The following is a 24,128-nucleotide window of genomic DNA, read 5'->3' as shown; positions in this document are numbered from 1 at the left end:
AAATAGCAACTTGTCGTTTAAGCATTTTAGGTGAAATTTAAGCATTTCAAAAAAATCTAGTACCAATGTCAACAAATAGACTTCAAAATAGCACCAACAATGAATGTTTTAGGCCTTTCCTTCAAGAGTGTGATGCAGGTTGTGATACTGACCCACCTCAGGTTGCCATTAGGGCATTGTTGTAACCATGACGACCAACACCACTAGTTTGCATCGCCCGAAGACACTTCAGTAGAACTCCTGCTTTTTTGCAATGAAGGCGGCGGGGCCGATTGAAAAACTTGACCGGGTGACATAACCCGCACACGACCCCTGTAATCCCTAACCTGGTGGGCCACAAGTCCTAATCACAAACCCTAATCCCGCTGGACTTGTGGATTACTCCCAGTGGACAAAACTAGTGTATACGTCAAGGTGTGTGTGTGTGTGTGTGTGTTGGGCTGCGTCCAAACATCTCTACAACGTGATTTGCTTGTTGGCTGTGCTGGGGCGAGCTCCAGTCAAAACACTGGCATCATGTCAAAGAGAGAGAGAGAGAGATGCGGCGTTTAGGCCTGCAGCAGTCACACTAGTACCCCCATTTTTATTGTTTGTGCAGCGAGAATTAACACAAGCAATTGAAGTAATTCTTCTCCCTTAAGCGGTCGACACGAGGGAGGGTTTAAGCTTTAATTCATCTTTAGGGACAATCCAATTATTATTACTATCTAGCCACAATCGATGCCAGCAGCCGTCACATATCAACTGAAATGTGGAGTTCGCGAAGAAAACAGTCAGCTCCAACAGCAAATTACACGACATAAACGCAACTGGATTCACTGATTTTAACAGATATATAAATCTAATTTTAGGTAGGGTGCTCTCTGGATCACATCCAGATTGAATTTGGTTGGACATGACCACTTATTAGTGTTGGCCGGATCCCAAATGTTGGTACCGGTACCAAATTAATTTCGATACTTTTCGTTACTAATAAAGGGGACCACAAAAAATTGCATTATTGGCTTTATTATAACAAAAAATTTTAGGGTACATTAAACATATGTTTCTTATTGCAAGTTTGAACATATAAGACAACTTGTCTTTTAGTAGTAAGTAAGCAAACAAAGGCTCCTAATTAGTCTGATGACATATGCAGTAACACAGGGGTCACCAACCTTTTTGAAACCAAGAGCTACTTCTTGGGTACTGATTAATGCGAAGGGCTACCAGTTTGATACACACTTAAATAAATTGCCAGAAATAGCCAATTTTCTCAATTTACCTTTAACTCTATGTTATTATTAATAATTAATGATATTTATCTTTGTGGAAACACTGACCATCTTAATGATTTCTCACAATAAATATATATAGAAACAGATAAATATCAATATGCAACACTTTATTTTTATATTTTCTCTAAGTGCACATTTTTCAAATTGAACATTTTCAAATGATCACTTCTAAGACAGTCTTGTGAAATCACAATATCCCATTTTAACTAGCTAGCCACTAACATTTTTTAACAAATCATGAATTACTTTACACCATGTTTGTACAAATATTAACTCATGTTAAATACAAAAGTCAACTCTCAAATTTTTAAATAAATCATGTCACACTTTGAACTGGACACCAAATCTGTTATCTGTTTCTTTGTCAGTTAGTGAAGACCAAGTCTTTAAAATATTTTCTTAGATTTTCAAATTCTATTTGAGTTTTGTCTCTCTTAGAATTAAAAATGTCGAACAAAGCGAGACCAGCTTGCTAGTAAATAAATAAAATTAAAAAAATAGAGGCAGCTCACTGGTAAGTGCTGCTATTTGAGCTATTTTTAGAACAGGCCAGCGGGCTACTCATCTGGTTTTTACGGGCTACCTGGTGCCCGCTGGCACCGCGTTGGTGACCCCTGCAGTAACATATTGTGTCATTTTCCATTCCATTTTTTTGTCAACATTATTAAGGACAATGGGGTGGGCGAACCGGTACTTTTCAGAGGCGGTATAGTACCGAATATGATTAATTAGTATCGCGGTACTATACTAATACCAGTATACCGTACAACCATGACCACTTATACTGTACATCCACAATAAAACAACAGATTTTTTAAATGTATTATTTACTTATTTATTCTTTAATAAATAAATAAAAAAGTGGTATTTATTTTACGTACGACGTCACGGTCACAAAAACTTTTGTCAATACCTTTCATCTACACGTCATTTAATGTTATACCGTATTTTTCGGACTATAAGGCAGATGAGGGCTGGCTGGCATAGGTGGAGCGCTAATGTTTTTATCATAGCTCTGACGAGGTCCCGTAGCTAAGTTAGCTTCAATGGCGTCGTTAGCAACAGCATTGCTAGGCTTCGACAGGCGGCACAGCATTAACCGTGTGGTTACAGGTCCATGGTTTGGTTCGGTGTCTCCTGATAGTAGTATTGTTGATTTTCTGTCTATCCTTCCAGTCAGGGGCTTATTTATTTTGTTTCTATCTGCATTTAAGCACGATGCTATCACGTTAGCTACGTAGCTAAAGTGCTTCCCCGATGTATTGTCGTGGAGATAAAAGTCACTGTGAATGTCCATTTCGCGTTCTCGACTCTCATTTTCAAGAGGATATAGTATCCGAGGTGGTTTAAAATACAAATCCGTGATCCACAATAGAAAAACGAGAAAGTGTGGAATCCAATGAGCCCTTTTACCTAAGTTACGGTCAGAGCGAAAAAAGATACGTCCTGCACTGCACTCTAGTCCTTCACTCTCACGTTCCTCATCCACAAATCTTTCATCCTCGCTGAAATTAAAGGGGTAATCGTCGCTTTCTCGGTCCGAATCGCTCTCGCTGCTGGTGTAAACAATGGGGAAATGTGAGGAGCCTTTCAACCTGCGACGTCACGCTACTTCCGGTACAGGCAAGGCTTTTTTTTATCAGCAACCAAAAGTTGCGAACTTTATCGTCGATGTTCTCTACTAAATCCTTTCAGCAAAAATATGGCAATATCGCGAAATGATCAAGTATGACACATAGAATGGATCTGCTATCCCCGTTTAAATTTAAAAAATTCATTTCAGTAGGCCTTTAAATCCTTTCATTTTCTCAAAAATCGCCTTATAACCCGGTGCACCTAACGTACGGAATAATTCTGGTTGTGCTTACCGACCTCGAAGCAATTTTATTTGGTACATGGTGTAATGATAGGTGTGACCAGTAGATGGCAGTCACACATGAGAGATACGTGCAGACTGCAATATGACGCCAGTAAACACCAAAACTTTAAATGTTCCATTGAAAATAAAGAACATTACACACGGCGCTCAAAAATTTGTCAAAATGTTTTAGTACGACTTTGAAGCCGCACCGCTTGATGGATTGTCGGCCCATTACGACTACCGTAGTCAGAGATAAGTATGACTATGGTGTGTGTATAAGGACCGCAAAATGGCACCCAGAGGAGACATTATCTGGCGATTTGTTTTGCAATATTATGCAAAACCAACTTTTACTACCTTCTGATGTGTATTTGAGATCTGCATAAGTCCTGAAAATTTGCGGCAATAACGTAGTTGATAAACCTCTTTATCACTATCTTCTTGTTACGGGACATTCACCCTCTGCTGCTGCCATTTCTAATATAAAGTAGTGTAAAGTTCTAACTTATGTCTCGCTATGGAAGCGCTAAAAACTACCGGTGTAGTGAGTTTACATTATTCACCCAAGGAACTTTAGTTATTAGAGAGTTTCGGTCGGAAGGTTTTTCACGGGACACATTTTCGGCGTAGTTGTTGCACTAGTGAGCCACGGATGTGGAGATGCTGCTCCGTTATTGATTGAAGTAAAGTCTGAATGTCATTAAAACAGTTAGCGCCATCTTTTGACACTTCTTCCACTCCCGTCCTTGCACGCCACACCGCTACAACAAAGATGACGGGGAGAAGACACTGCCGAAGGTGAGCCTCATACTGTAAATAAGACCGCCCACAAAACGGCGCATCCGGAAGCGACTGTCAGAAAGCGGCTTGAAGATGATCTGTAAAACATCATCTATGCAACATTTTGACCAAAGAACCACCATTACATGTTATGTTTTCAATTTAGAAAAAACTAATAATATGACCCCTTTAATGCGCCCTATAATCCGGTGCACCTTTTGTATGGAAAAAAAACCTGACTAGCAATGCTAGTGGGCAGTGCGCCTTATAATAGACTTAGATTTAGACTTCCTTTTATTGTCATTCAGATTTGAACTTTACAGTACAGATGAGAACTAAATTTTGTTGAATTAGCTCGTGGTAGTGCAGGATAAAAAAGCAATAAGGTGCAGATATAAATAAATAGATTACTGTACAGATAAATATATTGCACTTTTGCATATGCATCCACGTTTATGGATGTCTTTATATATTGTCTTTATATTGCAGCCAGTTAATCCATTTTTGGGGGGAATTGAGGGGATTAATTTAATGCGTTCAAGAGTTTTATGGCCTGAGGGAAGAAGCTGTTACAGAACCTGGATGTTCTGCTACGGAGGCTGCGGAACCTCTTTCTAGAGTCCAGCAGTGAAAACAGTCCTTGGTGGGGGACAATCCGGTGCACCCTATGGTCCGGAAGATACAGTGTATTAAAATGTACACATAAACTAACTAAAGATGAGCGGAAAAATTAATAATTAATTCATCAATATGAATTCTTTAAGAATGCGGTTGATAGTAGGGCCGTGAATCTTTGGCAACACATGATTCGATTCGATTCTTGGGGGTAACGATTTGATTCAGAATCGATCCTCGATTCAAAACGATTCTCAATTCAAAATCAATACTTTTTTTTAATAACATTGGATGCCAGATCTACGATTAACTACATTCCTCCATAAAATAGATAAACAGCTCTGATCAATTTCTGTATAACTGAAAAAAATATAGAAATTGGGAACTGGAGTCTGATAAAGATCACATTTTACTTGCAGTGTAAACAGTCGGCTGGAAAATTTCAGATTTAGAAAAATATCAGATTTGGGCCACTTTGGCCTGCAGTGTGCACGGCCCCGATTGGTCAACATTCTTCTTTTGCTTGGAGCAGTCGACTCACTGCTGCCCCGTACTGTTAGAAATGGCTACTGCATGATGACGTGAGCAGCCTCACTAACGTTTTTGTCGTACATTTAGCTTAAAAAGAAATACCCAGCGAGCCCTCGTTGCTGAGACCTGAACGGTAAGTTCCTAACACCTCTGCAAAGCACTAAAGATGACACTTTCCGTGCGACGCCAACACGTAATCGCACTATCAGTCGGCATCCTTCACGTGGAATGTGCCGTGGAAAAAGTCACAGCTCAGTGTGTTAAAATAAAACATCTCCCCAGTGGCCGCCCTGTGATAAATCAGCTTTAGAAGAAATAGGCCGGCCAACATGGCGACGAGACGAGCACGTCTCCCGCTGCTTCCCCACACCGCCCTGGGCAAAGGCTGGGTTCCCTTTCCCTTTAACCGCGTTCTCTCTTACATCCTAATGCAAGTGTGTGTGTGTGTGAGTGTGTGTGTGTGTGTCAGGCGCTGGTGTTGACACTATCAATATGACGACGAGGGTCTGTGTTGAATACCAATTGCAGGAAAAGGTTAGAAAAGGACGGCAACATACAGACGTACACTTTGATTAGAGAAGAGAGACGCGTGAGGAGGAATGATTATGAAAAGTGTGTGTGTGAGTGTGTGTGTGTGTGTGTGTGTGTGTGTGTGTGTGTGTGTGTGTGTGTGTGTGTGTGTGTGTGTGTGTGTGTGTGTGTGTGTGCGTGTGTCTCGCAATGTAAGAGTGTCAGAGAATTTCACAATAAGGTACAGTAGGCAAGGGATTCATATGGCCCCATTCCTGGGTGGATCTTACGTGAGAGGAAGAGTGGGGGTGAGGGGTTATGGATATTGCAATGCAGTCTGATGAAAACGATGGATTGTGCCAATCCACTTAACAACTGACACTGTGGACAAAGTTGGAATTGTCACAAACCACTTTTTAAGGCACTTTACTGGCATCTGGCGGATAAAGTGGATAACTCGTCACGTTCCATGTGTCAGGTAAACCGTGACAAATGCTGCTATATGGGTCTCCTTTCTGTACATTGTTTTTTGCAACACTAGGGATGTAACGACATGATAATGTCATATCACAGATATTATTATCACTGTATTGTTAAAGGTGCTCAAAAAGTACTCATGCACACACTGACATCTTATGCCCAAGTTAGTTTTTAGAGCTAAAATAAATACATGCTGTTAGAAAAGCCACTATTTATGTTTCAGTCTCAGTATGTTATCTTTTTCAATGGCTATAACAGTGGTTCTTAACCTGGGTTCGATCGGTGAGTCGGCCTCAGGGGTTCGGCGGAGCCTCCGCCACGGAGGTAAAGACACGTCCGACTTATCGTGTAAATAAAAACTTCTCCCTATCGGCGTATTATGGATACCCCCAAACAATGTTGCCTCTAATTTTCCATCTGATTTGCAGGTTTTTTGATTGATCGATAGAAACTTTTACCAGTAGATTGCAAAGGAAGAGAATACATTATATGAAACAGTACAGTTTACACAGCACAGTACATATTCCGTACAATTGACCACTAAATGGTAACACCCAAATAAGTTTTTCAACTTGTTTAAGTCGGGGTCCACGTTAATCAATTCATGGTAATGTGTGTAATTTGTTGTGAGTTCATGCACTGTGTTGGTTTTGTTCTTTGAACAAGGGGATGTTCACGCACGGTTCATTTTGTGCACCAGTAAAAAAAACATAGCTTTTTCTTGAATTTGAAAAAAAAATTGTTTTTATTTTTCACTAAAGAAGGGTTCGGTGAATGCGCATATGAAACTGGTGGGGTTCGGTACCTCCAACAAGGTTAAGAACCACTGGGCTATAAGGATGTAAGTAAGTAGTACAGCAGTAAAACTCCCCACGATCAGTTTTACCGTTTATACAATTGAAATCATCGTAAAACTGTGATTGATAACACTTTGATAAACTCACGGACTGATGACACGGCTCATTTAATGGAGAAGCAAGCTGACATGAAAACAAGAGACATTAACGTCTTTCCCCATTAAAAGATGACATACCACGATCTAAACTTATACAAACACAGTTCAGTCTGAAGAACTGTGATATCATATTGTGCTCTGGAGAGATGGGTGGATACTTGAAGGAATATGACAACAGGAAGGTAATTTACGTGACGTCACATAAACCGGACTTGACGCGCACCAACCCACGTTTTTTTTTCTTTACCATTGAAAAGACAATTACAATTTTATAAATTAAAACTGAAAATGATAAACATATTTAAACAATCCAATAAAAATAATATGGCTCTTAGGTAGCCAGAACAATAATAATTCATAACATTTCCTCTACCAAGAAAATATATTTTGTGGCTATTTATTGTATTTATTTTTTTAGATAAAATGTGTACTTTTTGTCGTAAGTTTGTGAAGCCCTTTGAGGCACTTGCGATTAAGGGGTGTAAAAATACAATTTGAGTGATTGATATTGTTTTAAATATTAATTTGTGCTGTAGCACTTTAAGATTTATTTGGATGAAAAGTGTAACAAATAAAATCCATCCATCCATCCATTTTCTTCCACTTATCCGAGGTCGGGTTGCGGGGGCAGCAGCCTAAGCAGAGAAGCCCAGACTTTTCTCTCCCCAGCCACTTTGTCCAGCTCCTCCCTTGGGATCCCGAGGCGTCCCCAGGCCAGCCGGGAGACAAAGTCTTCCCAACGTGTCCTGGGTCTTCCCCGTCGGACGTGCCCCAAACACCTCCCTAGGGAGGCGTTCGGGTGGCATCCTGAGCAGATGCCCGAACCACCTCATCTGGCTCCTCTCGATAATATATTATTGTGGCGTCCTTTTCTGTGCAGCGGTCCTTGAACGCACCGCAAAAACACCCCATTCCAGTATTCCTCTGAGCATGGAATATGAATATGAATATGTTCTATGAGTAGCACAGTTGCTCAGAGAGTAATGGGTTTATATAAGTTTAGATCCGGGTACGTCTTTCCTTAATAGGGAAAGACGTTAATGTCTTTTGTTTTCATGTTAGCATTTAAGCTAGGGAGCGGGCACCAGTCAGTCCGTGAGTTTTAATAAAGCGCATTTATCAATCCCTGTTTCTTGATCATTTTACTTTAAAATGGGATCGTTACGCGCCCTTACGTCTCTATGCCATATTTTAATATTACAAGTGAACAAAATACAAAAAATGCTTCAATTTAATGATTTTTATCATGGAACATGCCTGAAAGACAAACATTGTTACTCTGCTTCACTTATTTGTTACACTTTACACCTACTTCCACTTTTTACAGAGCTGTAATAACGACCACAGTTGGACCCCGGAACTGTTCTTCTATTTCCTTAATTTCCTGTGAGAAGTGTCAAAATGGCCGACGCCGCTTCTACCTCACGTGAGGAAGCGGCTGTGCGTGCTGGATGTACAGCACGGCCGAGTGGCGCTCGGCTGCGTCACCTCGGGGGGGAGAAGAACCACTTGCAAGGCCTTGATGTCCTCATGCAAGCTTGTGTAGGGATTGCGTAACGCCAGCGCGGCGGACGCTCGGGAGCGGTCTCCGACACCGTGACCTGTGACCCCCGCGAGGCTCAGATAAGCGCCGACGCTATACCTGAGCTGCTTCGCATCAAATCGACATGGCTGCGTTCGCAATTAGCTGACAGGAAGCTGACAAACGACACCCGCTAAGCCTTCGCCAGCCCGCTTCATCTCCCGAGCCAAAGGTCGCCGTGTCAGAGCTGGGCGGCCGGCAAAATTAGGATCTTGCACAGCCATCAAAAAATGGATAAAACTAAACGCCCCTGAAAGATAATGACCATGTCGTTAAATTAGTACAATTTTATTATCGTGAAGAGTGAAACCGCAGCCGGCTGAATTATTGAGGCGGGCTCACCTGCCGGCTCATCACATGTCCAACACGCACAGGAGCCGCAGGGGAGGCAGGGCGGGGACCGGCCGGATGCCGGATGAAGCGCACGGGGATTTGGGAGGAAGTGGCCGTATTCCCGCGATGACACGCGCAGCTCGCAGACGCTCCCACGATGCACGTTAGCTGACATTAGCCTCATTAGAGGTGCTCTGCTTTGGCGTGGAGACGTAAGGACGCTTGGCCGACATCGCACAGACTCGAGAGAGACACACACACACACACACACACACACACAAACACACACACACACACGAAGGCCAGGTCGAGGAAGCGTGTCCTATGCATTGGAGGAGAGTGTGTGTCCACCCTTTAAAATTGTTTTTAAATCATATTTATTTTTATTTTGTTTTTATATTGTTTTTATATGTATTTATTTTGTTTTTATTCAGTCATTGGCAGTGTTGGGTTACTTACTGAAAACCAGTAACTAGTTACAGTTATTAGTTACTTTATTTCAAAAGTAACTCTGTTACTAACTCAATTACGTTCACCAAAAAGTAATGCGTTACTGTGAAAAGTAATTATTTAGTTACTTTTTTTTTTTTCTTTTTTTTTTTTTAAGGCTGCCATTAATGCCCTTTTAGCCTTCATTTCAGTACTGTTACTGCTCTAGAGATAAATTATGATTGATAAAACTGAACTCAGAAAGCAATGAGGTCTACATACAACACACAAAGACAAAGATATGCTTCAAAGGGCCGATTTATTTCAGGCCAGAACAAATTGACAAAACTATTTTAAATAGCTGCAACATAATGGCACTTTAACTTTAACTTTAAGTAGATAGGATCTTTGATCCAAGACACAACTTACATTTAACTAAAATGTTATTTTATTTGTGCTCGACAAAAGAAAAGTATTGAGAATGTCTCCATGTTAAGAAACTCGACTTCTGGCTTCGCCATGATATCTTGTTAGTTGTTATGAGAGTAGCGTATGTGTGTGTGTGTATGTGTGGCCCTTTAAGATACGACAGCATATGAGGTGAGTGACTTCAGTGAGTGAGTGGGCGAGAGAGGTGAGGGAACGGCGACAGTGAGTGCGTGCAGGTGATCTAGCTTGGTGGATGGCTGCGTGCAATAAAGTCACAAAGTTGCAACAAACCGCCGGCCTCGTCATTCACCCTCAGCTGTAAAGACCCACTTTCGGGTAAAGTGAAGGTTGTTAGCCCCGAAGTACATAGGCCCTGGAGGAAAGTCTCCCCTGCGCCCTCAACTACGGTCTGGGAGCCCCCACCATCCCCACCCACACAAAGCACGCCTTTTCTTTTCCTTGTGACACAGAAGGACGACACCGCAGCGCTCCAATAAAACACACTCAGAACTTCTGTTTCTAGCCGATACTACATAAAAAATAACGTAAAATAACGCAGTAACGCATCATGTAGTAACGGTAACTGAGTTCCTGAATATAAAAAATAACACGTTAGATTACTAGTTACCGCCGAAACTAACGGCGTTACAGTAACTTTGTACTTTGTAACGCGTTAGCTCCACCAATGACCAGTGTTGGGACTAACGATAGTATTTGAATCTTGTTTTTAATATTTTTGTGCAGCACTTTGGAAAGCTTTTTGTTGTTTAAATGTGCTGTATAAATAAAGTGTATTGGATTGCTCATGTATGCAGTACTCTCACCACCCAACAGGGGAAAACAGCAAGGAATGTGTCACAATGAAATAGAAGTGGGGTGAGTAGAAGAAGACTACTCATTAACCCTGAAAAAAAATCGAAATAAATTGTGAAAATTAGGCTCAACAACAACTGGATAACAAAGTAGGAATGCTCTACACCGAGCAAGTGCTCAAGTCATTGTTTCCTGTCTGACTTTTTAAGCGACGGACACAGTGTTCCACACAAGAAGCAACAATGGTAGGGAATCCCAGTGTAAGCTTCATTAAGTAGATATTGTGCATAAAGATATTTTGTATTGAAATTACTGACTTTGTGACGTATTTTGTAGTCGTGGTCGTGTTTTGTCTGAGAGTAACTCCGGCAATAAGAGATGGTTTAATACATGTCATGCTACATTTGACCAGTAGAGGGCGATAACGTCACACCAAACGTTTAATTGTGATGAGTCACATACATTGTGTGCAATGTTTGACGTACTGTAGATGTTGTTTAATTTCTATAGGAGTATATATATGTAGTTGTGTGAATGTACAAACATATTAACACTAAACCTATTTTATTCATGTAAAACACAGTGGACGCTACAGTTTTGTAATGTTTATTTTATGTTTATATTTTCAGTCCTACATTCTTAAATGAAGGAAGAAGTGTAAAGGAATAATACTGAGGAAGGAAAACAATTCAAAAGAAGGAACATCAATCCCCAACAAAACTTCTGGAGCTTCTGCTTCATGCTGTTAACTATCCGCACACCCTAGAACCGAGTAGTGAGGGCAGAATAATTAATATATTGACAGTGCAGGGTGAATGTTTACTTTGTAATTAAATAAAAGCAGTCTCAAAGGAATATAACCTGCGGAGCCACTTTCTGACGAAATAACCACATTTCAATGTCCGGCCCCCAAACTCTTGGACTGAAATGCGGCCCTTTCATTATGTAGTTGAATAGCCCTGATGTATGGTATACAAACAATATAACAAAGTACCATGGTTCTAATTAATACAAAAATATACTATACTGCCTTTAAAAACTACCGGTATTTTTTTTTTTTTAGTGACATTATAATATGTAATATGAGCCGAGGCGCATGTGAGTCAACACACACACAGAGCACTTACTAGCAGAAACATCATGGAGACGGAAAGGAGAAAATGGACGAATTTCGGCTTAAAAAATAACAAAGATGAAGCCAAAAGCATAGCAAGCTAGCGGCTAACGTCGCTCGACACTGTTTTGGCTACTTCTAAATCACTAATCCTCGCCACCATGGTGACAAAGTACGTTTCTTACAAGTATCATCCCTGCAGGACGAGGAATAGCTAAACTTGCTTCACTACAGGATACGATAGCTAACCGCTAACAGAAAGCTCGTGCTCCTGAATGTAAACAAACGGGTGGATCCATACAAATATCGACTGTAACGATACCAAGTACAAGAGCCTTATCTAGTCGATACTACAATGATTACATCAATATTTTTTATTCTCACAAAAAAATGTTTCATTGTTTTATAAACTCAGGAAATACATCCCTGGACTCAGGACAACTTTATTTATGACCCTGTACTACTTGGTATTGGATCGCTGAGCCGGATAAAGGGCTGCAACATGTTCACTTGCACTGCAGCAGCGTCACAACACACACACACGCACACACGCACACACACACACACACACACACACACACACACACACACACACACACACACACACACAAACAGTTAAACATTGACTGCAGGGCATTGTCAGTCCATTAGGCTATCGCTAATAGTAGTAGGATTCTTCTGACGGGGCAAACTCCAACTGGCGGGTCAAGACGTTTGATTATTAAGCCATTGAGAGGATTTTTATCTGCAAGAGTAGTGGGCGGGGCCAAGATTCAGATTGGGATCAGCAAAAGAAGAAGCCCATTTCACCGAGTTGTGTTTCATTGTTGTTGGAAACGGTGCCAAAATGACCAAACCACAGATCATGTCTAACCAAAACCCTCGAGGTACCATATCCTCAGTGTCGAAAATGGTACCAGCACACATTTCTACAGTAAAAACACCAAAATAATTACCTGAAAAAAAGTTAAGAACCTTATTGGAACGTTGGACATTTCCAAGGCAAATTGATAGTGTTGTTGCACCTGCAGCTAAATGTGCTCGGTGAGGGTCTGACATTGGATATGGTCACCCGATAGGACTGAGACACACACACACACACACACACACACACACACACACACACACACACACACACACACACACACACACACACACACACACAAAGTGGCGTTAGTGCTGACTCACAGTGCAAGGCCCGGGCTATAATGACTTTAAGCTTTATTAACTTTTCCATTTGCAACTTGTCGCCGTTGTTTCAGTTAGCAAATAACGTTTTGAAACACCTGACTGCGCCGTGGAAGTCATTTGGTGCCGTCTCGGAACAAAACGTGCCCCTAAAAAAGTTTTCCAATTATTTCAACCTCCGACTCCGGTTGGGTTTTTTTCTATAATTCTAATCTTGAGCTTGAGTGTTTAATGTTCATTTAATGGTTGTGTAGCTTTGGATCAAAGGTACCCTTAAATGTCCTTACAACCAATAAGTAAGACTTTTTTCCTGACTGTGATCTTTCAGGTGTAAAGTCACGTTTATTACAGCAAACAGGTCGTCCATGTTGAGAATTAGCATGTGCTTGGCTGTTTTTGATTGAGCCATTTTTTTACTAGCTGCTTGGTTGAGTCCTGTTACTTCTGCTCGCACAAACACAGTGTATGATGTTACTTATTATCAGTTTATACCAAACTACTTCAGGGAGAATCAACAGAGCCTCTGCTGGTGCTTCATTTGGCATCAACTGCTTCAAAATGCCATATAAAAGTGACTTTTAATGGCATTCTGTTTATGTTATAAGCACTAAACGTGGACAACTAAATATCCTTTGCTTAGCTGCACTTTGTCGTATAGAAGGCTTCGCTACACATTTTAAAACGCAGCCTGATGATCAACTCTCAGTGCAAAGCCACTTCTAAGTCAGCAATCCTCGCCTCCATGGCGGCAAAGAAACTACGTTTCTTACACTGGAGGACAAGGAATAGCTAAACATGCTACACTACACACCCTAAGAGGATATGCTAATCACTGACTGCTAAGCTACGATGCAGATCTTGAATGAAAACAAAGGTGGGTGGATCGATACAAATAACAGTAACGATATCAAGTATAGTATCAGTAAATGATCGATTCTACAGCGGTTAGATCGATATTTTTTACTATGAAGAAATCTTTTGTCACTTTTGTTATTGTTTTCGAACTCAGGAAATAAGTGTCTGGACACAAGAAGCCCTCTTGTTTCCAGACACTTATTTCCTGGGGGAAATAAGGATTTAAATCATAGATAATAGTAGGAAATAATTTAAATATTAAATTATTCATTGTTTTACCGCCATCCTGGAATTGTAGATTGAACCTGTTGTACGACGTCGTCGCATTTTGTAAAATAATTCCTTGGGATGTCGCAATGTTGACAAACAGAACGCCACGGAGACGGTCCCCGGTGTTGACGTTACGTGCCCTGTGTGTAATCATTTGGCGGACAGCCGTGAGTCTTGCGTTGTTTTCAAGATACGTCTATTCTCTCTACTGTCATGTAAGTAACGGAACAAGCGACCCTGGCTCTAGTGTCGTTTTAAAGACTGATTTCTAGTTAAAGTACCACTTATAGTCACACGTACTAATGTGGTGAAATTACCCTCTGCATTTGACCCATCCCCTTGTTCCACCCCCTGGGAAGTGAGGGGAGCAGTGAGCAGCAGCGGTCACCACGCTCGGGAATGATTTTGGTGTTTCAACCCCCAATTCTAACCCTCGAAACTGAGTGCCAAGTGGCCAAGTGCCAAATGGGTCCCATTTTTATAGTCTTTGGTATGACTCGGCCTACCGATCTCAGGGCGGACACTCTAACCACAAGGCCACTGAGCAGGTTTAGTTTAGTTTAGTTTGGTATCCGGTTTGTGTGTACTCGAATAACCTCAGGATTCACAACTGAATCTTATCGATTGAGGGGTCTGTAACCGATGTAGCCAAACCGGCAACTTCTCAAAACGGATATCCAATCGCATCCGTTTATCGTTAACAACCGTACTAAGTACCATAAGTGGACAGTACACTTCTTGAAGCGTACTCAATCAATCATAACTTATTTATAGAGCCCTTAATCACAAGTGCCTCAAACTACGACATCTCCTGATCTGGAACCGGGCAAGGAAAACCTCCAAAAGCCATAGATGGAGAAAAAAAGAAACCTTGGGAAGGGTCCACAGATGCGGGGACCTCCTCCTGGGTGACAGGCTCCAACGGATGCCGAGTGGGCACAATTATTGAATTGTTACATTCATGATAATGAATGATGCATAGAACTTTGACGGAAGTACGCAATTTGAACTCACGACCTACCGATCTCAGGGTGGACACTAACCACTAGGCCACTGAGCAGGTTTAGTTTAGTTTGGTATCCGGTTTGTGTGTACTCGAATAACCTCAGGATTCACAACTGAATCTTATCGATTGAGGGGTCTGTAACCGACGTAGCCGAACCGAAAACTTCTCAAAACGGATATCCAATCACATCCGTTTATTGTTAACAAACCCTACTAAGTAACCAATGTGCACAGTACACTTATAGAAGTGCACAGTACACTTATAGAAGTGTACTCAATCAATCATAATTTATTTCTAGAGCCCTTATTTACAAGTGCCTCAAAGGTCTTCACAAACCACGACATCCCCTGATCTGGAGCCGGGCAAGGGAAAAAGTCCAAAAGCCTGAGATGAAGAAACTAGGAAACCTTGGGAAGGGTCCACGGATGCGGGGTGACAGGCTCCAATGGATGCCGGGTGGGTGCAGTTATTGAATTGTTACATTCATGATAATGAACGATGCATAGAAGTCTGACGGAAGTACGCAATTTGCGACACAGCCTCTGTGTGAACATGCAACAGGGAGGAAATGACAGCGAGCCAGAGCGAGAGAGCGAGGGCAGCCAAAAGAGGGAAGAGTCACATGCTCGGAGGAAGAGGAGGAGGAGGCTCGTCACTGGCCGACGTCATGGAGACGCCCCCCTCCCTCCTCCACTACGACTCACATGACTGCAGCAGCTCTGTTCTGTAACTCGTCACGAGGAGTAGTATTACAATAAGCAGCCAGCAGGGGCGAGCGACACACACACTGACAGAGGGGGAGAGAGAGAGGCTGCATAGCACTAATAACCCTGAGTAAATATTAACACAGGTTTGTACAACAGATAATATTCAGCGTAGGAACTGGTAAACCACCTTTTTTTCCAATCTAATCATGCCTGTAATTCTAACAATGTACATTATTCACTATAATTGCTCCAACACCACCCCCGGTGTTGACGTTCTCAACCTCATTAGGGTCCTACTCGTCTCAAGTTGAAACATTCTGCATGCCGACTCTGAAGGGGGACTCATTGTGCTTAGAGTGTTAAAATGTCTGCGCCCGGGCACTCATGGGAGGATGACAGCACGGGTGCTGTGGACAGCGTAGGCAGCAAGGTCATGTCACTGAATAGGTGGCGACGTGGGAATTGAACGGTCGATCATTTCATGGATGTTGCAGAATCTCAAAATGTAGTGCACCAGAAAGGTCAGTGCAGTGTGTGTGTGTGTGTGTGTGTGTGTGTGTGTGTGTGTGTGTGTGTGTGGTATAAATAAACCACAGGCTTCCACAGTCCCAACACACATATTTAACCTGCTCTAAAAGATGATGCAGTCACAGCATTGTCACAAAGTGATGCAGTGGAGGTGTGTGTGTGTGTGTGTGTGTGTGTGTGTGTGTGTGTGTGTGTGTGTGTGTGTGTGTGTGTGTGTGTGTGTGTGTGTGTGTAAGGTCTATAGATCTCAATGACAGCCAGTGTGGTTGTATCGTGCGTGTTTGGGAAGCGCGGCCCTTCAGTCAGGAGCAAGCTGAGGATTATATCCCTGATCCCTTACCGCTCTGTCCTGAGATTTAAAAAAAAAAAAAAAAAGGCACCACCGCCAAACTACCGTTTGAAAACGCCCGATTTAAGACTTGCTTTGCAGTTTTCTCGCACGCACGCACGTCAGCCGTGCAACAAACACCACGCATCTCCGAATGACCGCATTCGGCACACATCGGCGTACCGTGTACACGTCGAGTGCACGTGTGCGCGGCGTGTCGTGGGGCTCAATTCGGGCCGCTTTCGTAACCATGCAGCGCGGAGCTGTCAAAGTTTCCGAGGGGGTCGGTGCTGGCCAGGTGCATTGAACGCATCACGGAGTCGACTCATCTTGACAGACAATCCGCTTATAATCGCGATTCGCGGTGCTGCGGAATGAACACACACTCATATGGAGAGAGAGAGAGAGAGAACAGGAAGCACAACAATCGTGAGAGGACGTCACGCGTTTTGTAACAGAAAGCCGTTACGAAAACTGTTACGTATTCTGAAGGGTAGCGCTTACATAGTCGAGGGCACTCGAACGCTGCATCGGTCACCTTCCGTTTCTCGGCTGCCTCCCCCGGTCAGCACCGTGGGACTTGGCCCAACTTGGGAGCGCAGCGGGCGGTCGGACTGCAGCAAATCCACCGGGGATGGGATCACCCCCGGGGCGCCGTGACACGCAGCCCGGACCGGCGTGGACGTGAACGCAACACTCCCACTCGACATGCACCAGCGCGCGTTTTATTCCACACCTGTGCACAAACAGCACATGCTTATCTTGTATATATATATATATATATATATATATATATATATATATGTGTGTGTGTCACGAAATGTGGTGGATCTTCCAGGTGGTCGTGCTCCCCCACGGTCCCACCACGTGTACACGTCTGACGTATTCACGCTCAACTTCCATAAAAATGCGTCAAAAAGTTTCCAAAAGAGCGGCTCGGCAGTCGCACTAAAGCCGCCAGGCAGGAGGCAGGCAGGCGGCCGTAGCTTCCACACACACCCCGGGGGGGCACATTTATCCTCCCGAACCTGACCAAGACGAGGACGTCCCACCTCCAAAAGACACGTGAACGCCACACGCCAAGACACGGCGGACATCCAGCAAACACGCCGGGCGAGATGCTGTCAAGCCGGCTAAGGGCTCCCTCAAGCCGGCCTCTCGGAACTCACACGCCAAGACGTCCAAGCGGCGTGGAGAAACCCCCGCAAAGTCCCCAGACGTCCATAGAAGTCTTACCTGGTTGTCTGGGTTCTCCGTCAGGTAATTGAAGACGAATGACGAGAGTTCCTCATCTAATAGTGGAGCGCAGTCCGCCATCTTCTAGTGAATGAACGCCGAGGAGACATACAGCGCAGTATAGCAGGGGGCTGCAGTGCCGCCGGCGGCCTTTAGGGGGCGCTTCTATTTACACTTTTTCAATGGCACTGACACATGCGCGCACATAAATCACTAACAGTCATTAACACTCTAAATAAACATTGCATTAAATATTAAAATAAGCATGCATTCAAAATGGCTCAGCATCAAATGGTACACATTCATAGACACGTATATTAATACACAAAATAGCATGTCATGTAATATATATATCATGTGGAATGTAATGTGATCATGTGATATATGTAATGTAATTTATTGTGCCAATTCTCATGGGAACTAGATTATGCTACATATAAAAAATAAAAATACATGTTAGTGCATCACTGTACAACTCCTCTCTGGGGTGGAGGGGGTAGTAGGATGACAGAGGATACAAAATATTAACAATACTGAAATAAACTGCAACACAAAACAGTGCAATTAACAGCGCAATACATTTTCATAACATGGTCACTACTGCATAGTTTCTCTTGTTATATTCTTATTTTTACTGTTATATTATTATTCTTATTGTTATATTTTGTATTTTATTTCCATTTAAACCCCCATTATTTACTTTTTACTTTTTAAATTCGCTCTCAATTCTGTACACTGCTGCTGTAATTTTAATTTTCCTGAGGGAACTCTCCTGAAGTTATCAACAAAGTACTGTCTATCAGTTGAGGAAAATGAGCCAACTACATCAATCACATCCTGTAGTTTTATTTTGATATTTTTTTAACTTGATAGATTGAAAATGAACACCATTGATTTGACTGATGAACATTATCAAATAATTTATTCAGAAAGTATAAATAACGACAAATAAAGATAGAACACTAGTAGTAGTCATTTTATTTCAGACCCAGGGAGATCCATATCACAGAAAAAGAAACCGTACAACAATAAAACACAAATAAAAGAAATGAAAGTAAAAAAAAATAAAAATAAAATAAACTTGTATAAAAATAAAATAAATAAACACTCCACAATATTCAATACTATTAACCGCAACATGTAAGAGTAGTAAAAAAAAAAAAACATTATGATTTGTACATTTTCAGAATGTGCTTGTTCTATTTTTAAACAAATATCTGAAGTTGTCTTTATTTTTAAATTATCGTGCCGTGATTTTACCACTTGGGAGTAGATTTTTCTCCATGTGGCCCCCCATCTAAATTGAGTTTGACACCCCTGTCATATACGATACAATATGATACAACAGAATAGGCAAGAACATTTTTTTTAAGGCCTCTGAGTCGTCGCACAGAGCAAAGAAGCAAGAATCCTTTTGATTTTGTTTACCATTCTCCAGTTTCTCATTTCTAGCAGCACTCTAACTCAGTGGTTCTCAAACGTTTTTCATCAAGTACCACCTCAGAAAAAAACTTGGCTCACCAAAAACCACCATAATGACCAACATTAATATATGGTAGCGTAGTAGGCCCAAGTATTCATTAAACAAGGCAGAGTTTAAACAAGAATATTTAATATTTGTTGGCCACTGTAACATTACACAGTTTGTACAGTAACACTGTGTTTGAATATATATGAAAAAAACCACTGTAGTTTAATCAAGTGATTCTTTGGCATACCACTAGTAATAATAATAATAATAATAATACATTTTATTTGGTAAAGCGCTTTTCAGAGTACACAAAGACGCTTTACAGGATACTTTTTAAAAAAAATATAAAACAGTTCAAAGTAACAATATAAAATACAGGAAATATAAAAACAGTACATTGTAAAATACATAATACAGGACAATTACAAGACGGGACATTACAGGACACAGAACACTAATCACTGGTTATTTGCATGTACACATACCACAGTTAGAGAATCACTGCTTTAATTATGTTGTTTTTTATTTTTATTTTTACACTTCTTTGTGGTCGACATGACATTCTAATGGTGGTTTTTCGGTCAAAATGTTACATAGATTTTTTTTTTTTACAGTCTCTGAGAGTCTCTTCAGGATACACCATTTTGTGGGCGGTCTTATCTACGTGCCTCCACATAGGCTGATTGGCAACACTAAAAATGGTCCCTCATGTGTGAAGGTGAGTGTGAATGTTTGTGTGTTTGCCCCGCCTTCCGCCCGAGACAAGGTGGGATATGCTCCAGCCCCCTGCCAACCCGAGAGGGACAAGCGGTAGAAAATGGACGGCACTTCAACACCATTTGTTTACATTCAAAAGCTGTAGCTTGCATGTAGCATGTTTAGCTATCCCCCGTCCTCCAGTTATAACGATACGTGTAAGAAGCATACCGATAGTATATTTTCCGCCACAGAAGGAAGAATTACTGACTTAGATGAGTCTTTGCACTGTGGAGGGACGTTAGCCGCTAGCGAGAATGCTACATTACGGTGAAGACACGTTTGTTCGCTTTGCAGAACACAGCGAGAATGTGTCATTACCACATTATAATAAACCCTACGGTACAGTATATCATCAACGTTGCGCAATCCGAGTAGTAACCACTGAGTGTAGACCAATCAGGCCCTCAAAGTGGTCTATAAAACATTCACATGGCTCGCACATGTGGACCGACTTCTGTCCTGGTTCTGTTCACAATAGAACTTTCTCACAGCTTGTATATATACCCTCTCCTTCCTCATTCCTCTGATCTGGTATCATAAATGTGGGCCAGTATATTTCTTTGTGGGCATGCCTTGACTAACTCCACAAGGTTGGAATGTTTGGAAGGCAACAACATTTGAGCTGCAAAGGATTCAGTTGGTGTGGATTTGAAATCATGACTGCACAAAAAAACATTGCAGAAATGTGCACAAAACATTGTGGAAAAGCTGGGTATATTTTGGAAAACACTTAAAGGAAAGCATCTATTTGTTTGACGCACAAGGGCACCAACCTCTGGACCGAAGTGGCACATCATTTATTAACTGTTTATCAAATGGCTGGCACGCAAATAAATATCTACTATTAAACAGTAATATACCATTTTTATTGCACGAAATAAGAAGCAATGTTTGTGTTTATCCCCCAGAAACGGGCTAGCCATCTATCCAACTTGTTCCGCTTATCCTAAGTCGGGTCGCGGGGGCAGCAGCCTAAGCAGAGAACCCCAGACTTCCTTCTCCCCAGCTACTTTGTCCGATCCAGAGACGTTCCCAGTCCAGCTGGGAGAGCTAGTCTCTCCACCGTTAATTTTTCAATTATTAATCTTACACTTGATTTCAATCATATCGTATATACACATATACGTATATACATATACGTATATACACATATACACATACATATCCAGCTCCTCCCACCTTGTCCAAATCTCCACAAACTTTGGTCTAACTATTATAGATTTTAAGTTATTAACGCTTCAATGTTCATAACTAGCCCACCCATCTTGTCAAAAAATATCCCCAAAATTGTCCCCAACCGTCTGTGCTACGTTTGTGCTGCAAAAATTAGCGTTTCTTGCCCTCAGGGTTCTTTAAGTTATTCTAAAATACATTTCCTGACTTATGGTGTCATCCAGCATTATTAAATGTATTTATATTAATGTGTGGCGCAGCCGGGGATAGAAAAACAAAAAAAAAAGAAGACAAAGGGGGAAATTGCGGGGACAAGAGGGGGATAAGACAGAGAGACAACAACAACAAACAACAATAACAGTAACAACCACAACAACAGAACAACATCAGCAAATACGATATTTACAAGTTTGATACGAAAAGTGATAGCAATGAAGCAGTTAGTGAAGTAAGTATTAATAACACAGAAATGACAAAGAACATTACATTACAAATGGAGCAATAAAAATACCAATATAAATAGCACTATTGATAATAATGATAATTACCTCTATTATCAACTAACAATTGTTCAAATGCAACAACACATGTATGTAATAACTTGAAAAACAAAAGAAAGCAGATAAATGGAGGGGAAGAAAGGAAAGTCAACTATATTAACCTTGTAGATTGTTATAGTAACAATAGTTTAAGCTTTGTCAGTGTGCCATGTGTTACCCAGTTTCCCCTAGGGCAACAACGTTAATATATGTTTGATGAAACGTGATTATATGCATGAGTATGTATGTATATGTACAGTATGTGTATATGTATGTTTGTACAGTGAATGTACATGTACAGTATGTGTATATTTGTTTGTACAGTGAATGTAAATGTACATGTATGTGTATACGTATGTTTGTACAGTGAATGTATATGTACAGTATATATATATGTATGTTTGTACAGTGAATGTATATGTACAGTATATGTATGTTTGTACAGTAAATGTATATGTACAGTAAGTGTATATGTATGTTTGTACAGTGAATGTATATAGAAAGTATGTATATATGTATGTTTGTACAGTGAATGTATATGTACAGTATGTATGTATGTATGTTTTTACAGTGAATGTATATGTACAGTATGTGTATATGTATGTTTGTACAGTGAATGTATATAGAAAGTATGTATATATGTATGTTTGTACAGTGAATGTATATAGAAAGTATGTATATGTATGTTTGTACATTGAATGTATATGTACAGTATGCGTATATATATGTTTGTACAGTGAATGTATGTGTGAATGTACAGTATGTGCTGTATTTGTTTATGTATGTGGGAGTGTAGGTGCCTATGTATGTGGGAAAGTACCAATGTGTGTGCGTATGTATGTATTAATGTATGTGTGTATACATGTATGTAAAATTGTGTGTAAGTGAGTATGTATGTGCATTTCCCAGTGTGTGGGAGCCAAAGTACGGCCCAGCCACCAAGAGAGCCCAACTTAAAACCGCAGGTGCAGTGCCCAGGGAACAAGGGACCGCCAGCCCCACGCAGCCAGGCATCCAGTGACAGGAACCCCGGCAGGGCCAGCAGCAGGCCATAGAAATACGTGCCCAGCAGAGGACAAGGCACGGGAGAAGCAGGGGACAGCCAGTCCCCAAGCCAGAGAGAGACCACACCCCACTCAGGCAGAAAGGCGGGACGCCCCGCCCCGAGGGGCCCAGAGACTCCCCGCAGCCGGACGGCAAGACCGCCCCCGCCCCACCAGCAACCGGGCCCCCACAAGCCCAACCCCCGGAGAGCACGGCGGGGCCCTACCCAGGCCACCGCACCCAAGTCGATTTCCTCCCACCCCACCTGCACGCACCCCAATGATGGAGATGGAACATCCAGCAACTGCCCTGGAGATCCTCCCACTGAAAAAAAGGAGAAAAAAGTACAAATCACAGACACGCTGACACACAAGGTCACTACCCCAGCAGCTGGTCGACTTGCAGCACTGCGGAATAATAAGCAGCACACCGAGCTGCCATGATAGACACGGAGACTAGACCCAGCAGGCCCCAACCAAGACGGGCATCCGGTAGTGGTGGACGGTGGGACCCAGGGGCCCCTGACACGCAGCCCGGCTAAGATACGACCCCCGCCAGACAAGCAGGCCCCAATAGTGTTGTTGTGGCTTGTGCAGCCCTTTGAGACACTTGTGATTAAGGGCTATATGAATAAACTTTGATTGATTTTGACATGGTTGGAGGGTTGTTTATGAATAATAACACTTACAGACCATTAAAAACTATAAAACTTATAAAACTGTAAACGAAAATGTTTGCAGCACAAACGACAAGTTTGGGGGAGATTTGGACAAGGTGGGTGGGTGGGATGGCACTTCACACAGGTGAATCCCAAAACATTAATAAACTAAAAACTATACTATTTAGACCAAACAATTTTGCAAAATCAAACAAAGCACAAACGATTGGTACACGTTTGGAGAGGTTTTGACATGGTTGGAGGGGTTGGTTATGAAAAATAACGTTAATACCATAAACTACAAAACGTTAACTTAAAAACATTAATGGCACAAACCAAAAATGTTCGCAGCACAAACCAGCACATACGAATGGAACAGGTTTGGGATGATTTGGACAAGGAGTGGGTTTGCGGGTTTGGGGGGCTGGATGACATCACCTATCAGAATATGTATTTTACAACAATTTAAAAACCGTAACGGCACAAACAAATATTTTTTCTCAAGTCAGGAAAGTCACTTGGAGCCATTTCCAAGCAGTTTAAGGTGCCAAGAGCAACTGTGCAGACAATTGTTCGTAAGTATAAAGTGCATGGCACAGTTTTGTCACTGCCACGATCAGGAAGAAAACTGCTGCTGAGAGAAAATTGGTCAGAATG

General features: G+C 41.7%; 1 protein-coding gene across 2 annotated transcripts in view; it reads right to left on the bottom strand.

Annotated features, from left to right (window-relative positions):
• Positions 1 to 24,128, bottom strand: part of ppargc1b (peroxisome proliferator-activated receptor gamma, coactivator 1 beta) — a 259,628-nt gene that overhangs the window by 180,901 nt on the left and 54,599 nt on the right. Inside the window, exon 1 of one of the 2 annotated variants that reach the window (XM_062039672.1) lies at positions 17,828 to 17,954. The exons of the other annotated variant lie outside the window; for it this stretch is intronic. Coding sequence (XP_061895656.1) covers positions 17,828 to 17,908 — 81 coding nt within the window. The 5' untranslated portion in view covers positions 17,909 to 17,954. Of the gene's footprint in view, positions 1 to 17,827; positions 17,955 to 24,128 lie in introns of those variants that run through there. 2 annotated transcript variants of the gene reach the window in all.

This window comes from Entelurus aequoreus, linkage group LG28 (genome assembly GCF_033978785.1).
Source record: "Entelurus aequoreus isolate RoL-2023_Sb linkage group LG28, RoL_Eaeq_v1.1, whole genome shotgun sequence".
NCBI classification, from domain to species: Eukaryota; Metazoa; Chordata; class Actinopteri; order Syngnathiformes; family Syngnathidae; genus Entelurus; species Entelurus aequoreus.
The sequence above is the reverse complement of the archived record's forward strand: the minus strand, read 5'-3'. Positions and strand labels throughout refer to the sequence as shown.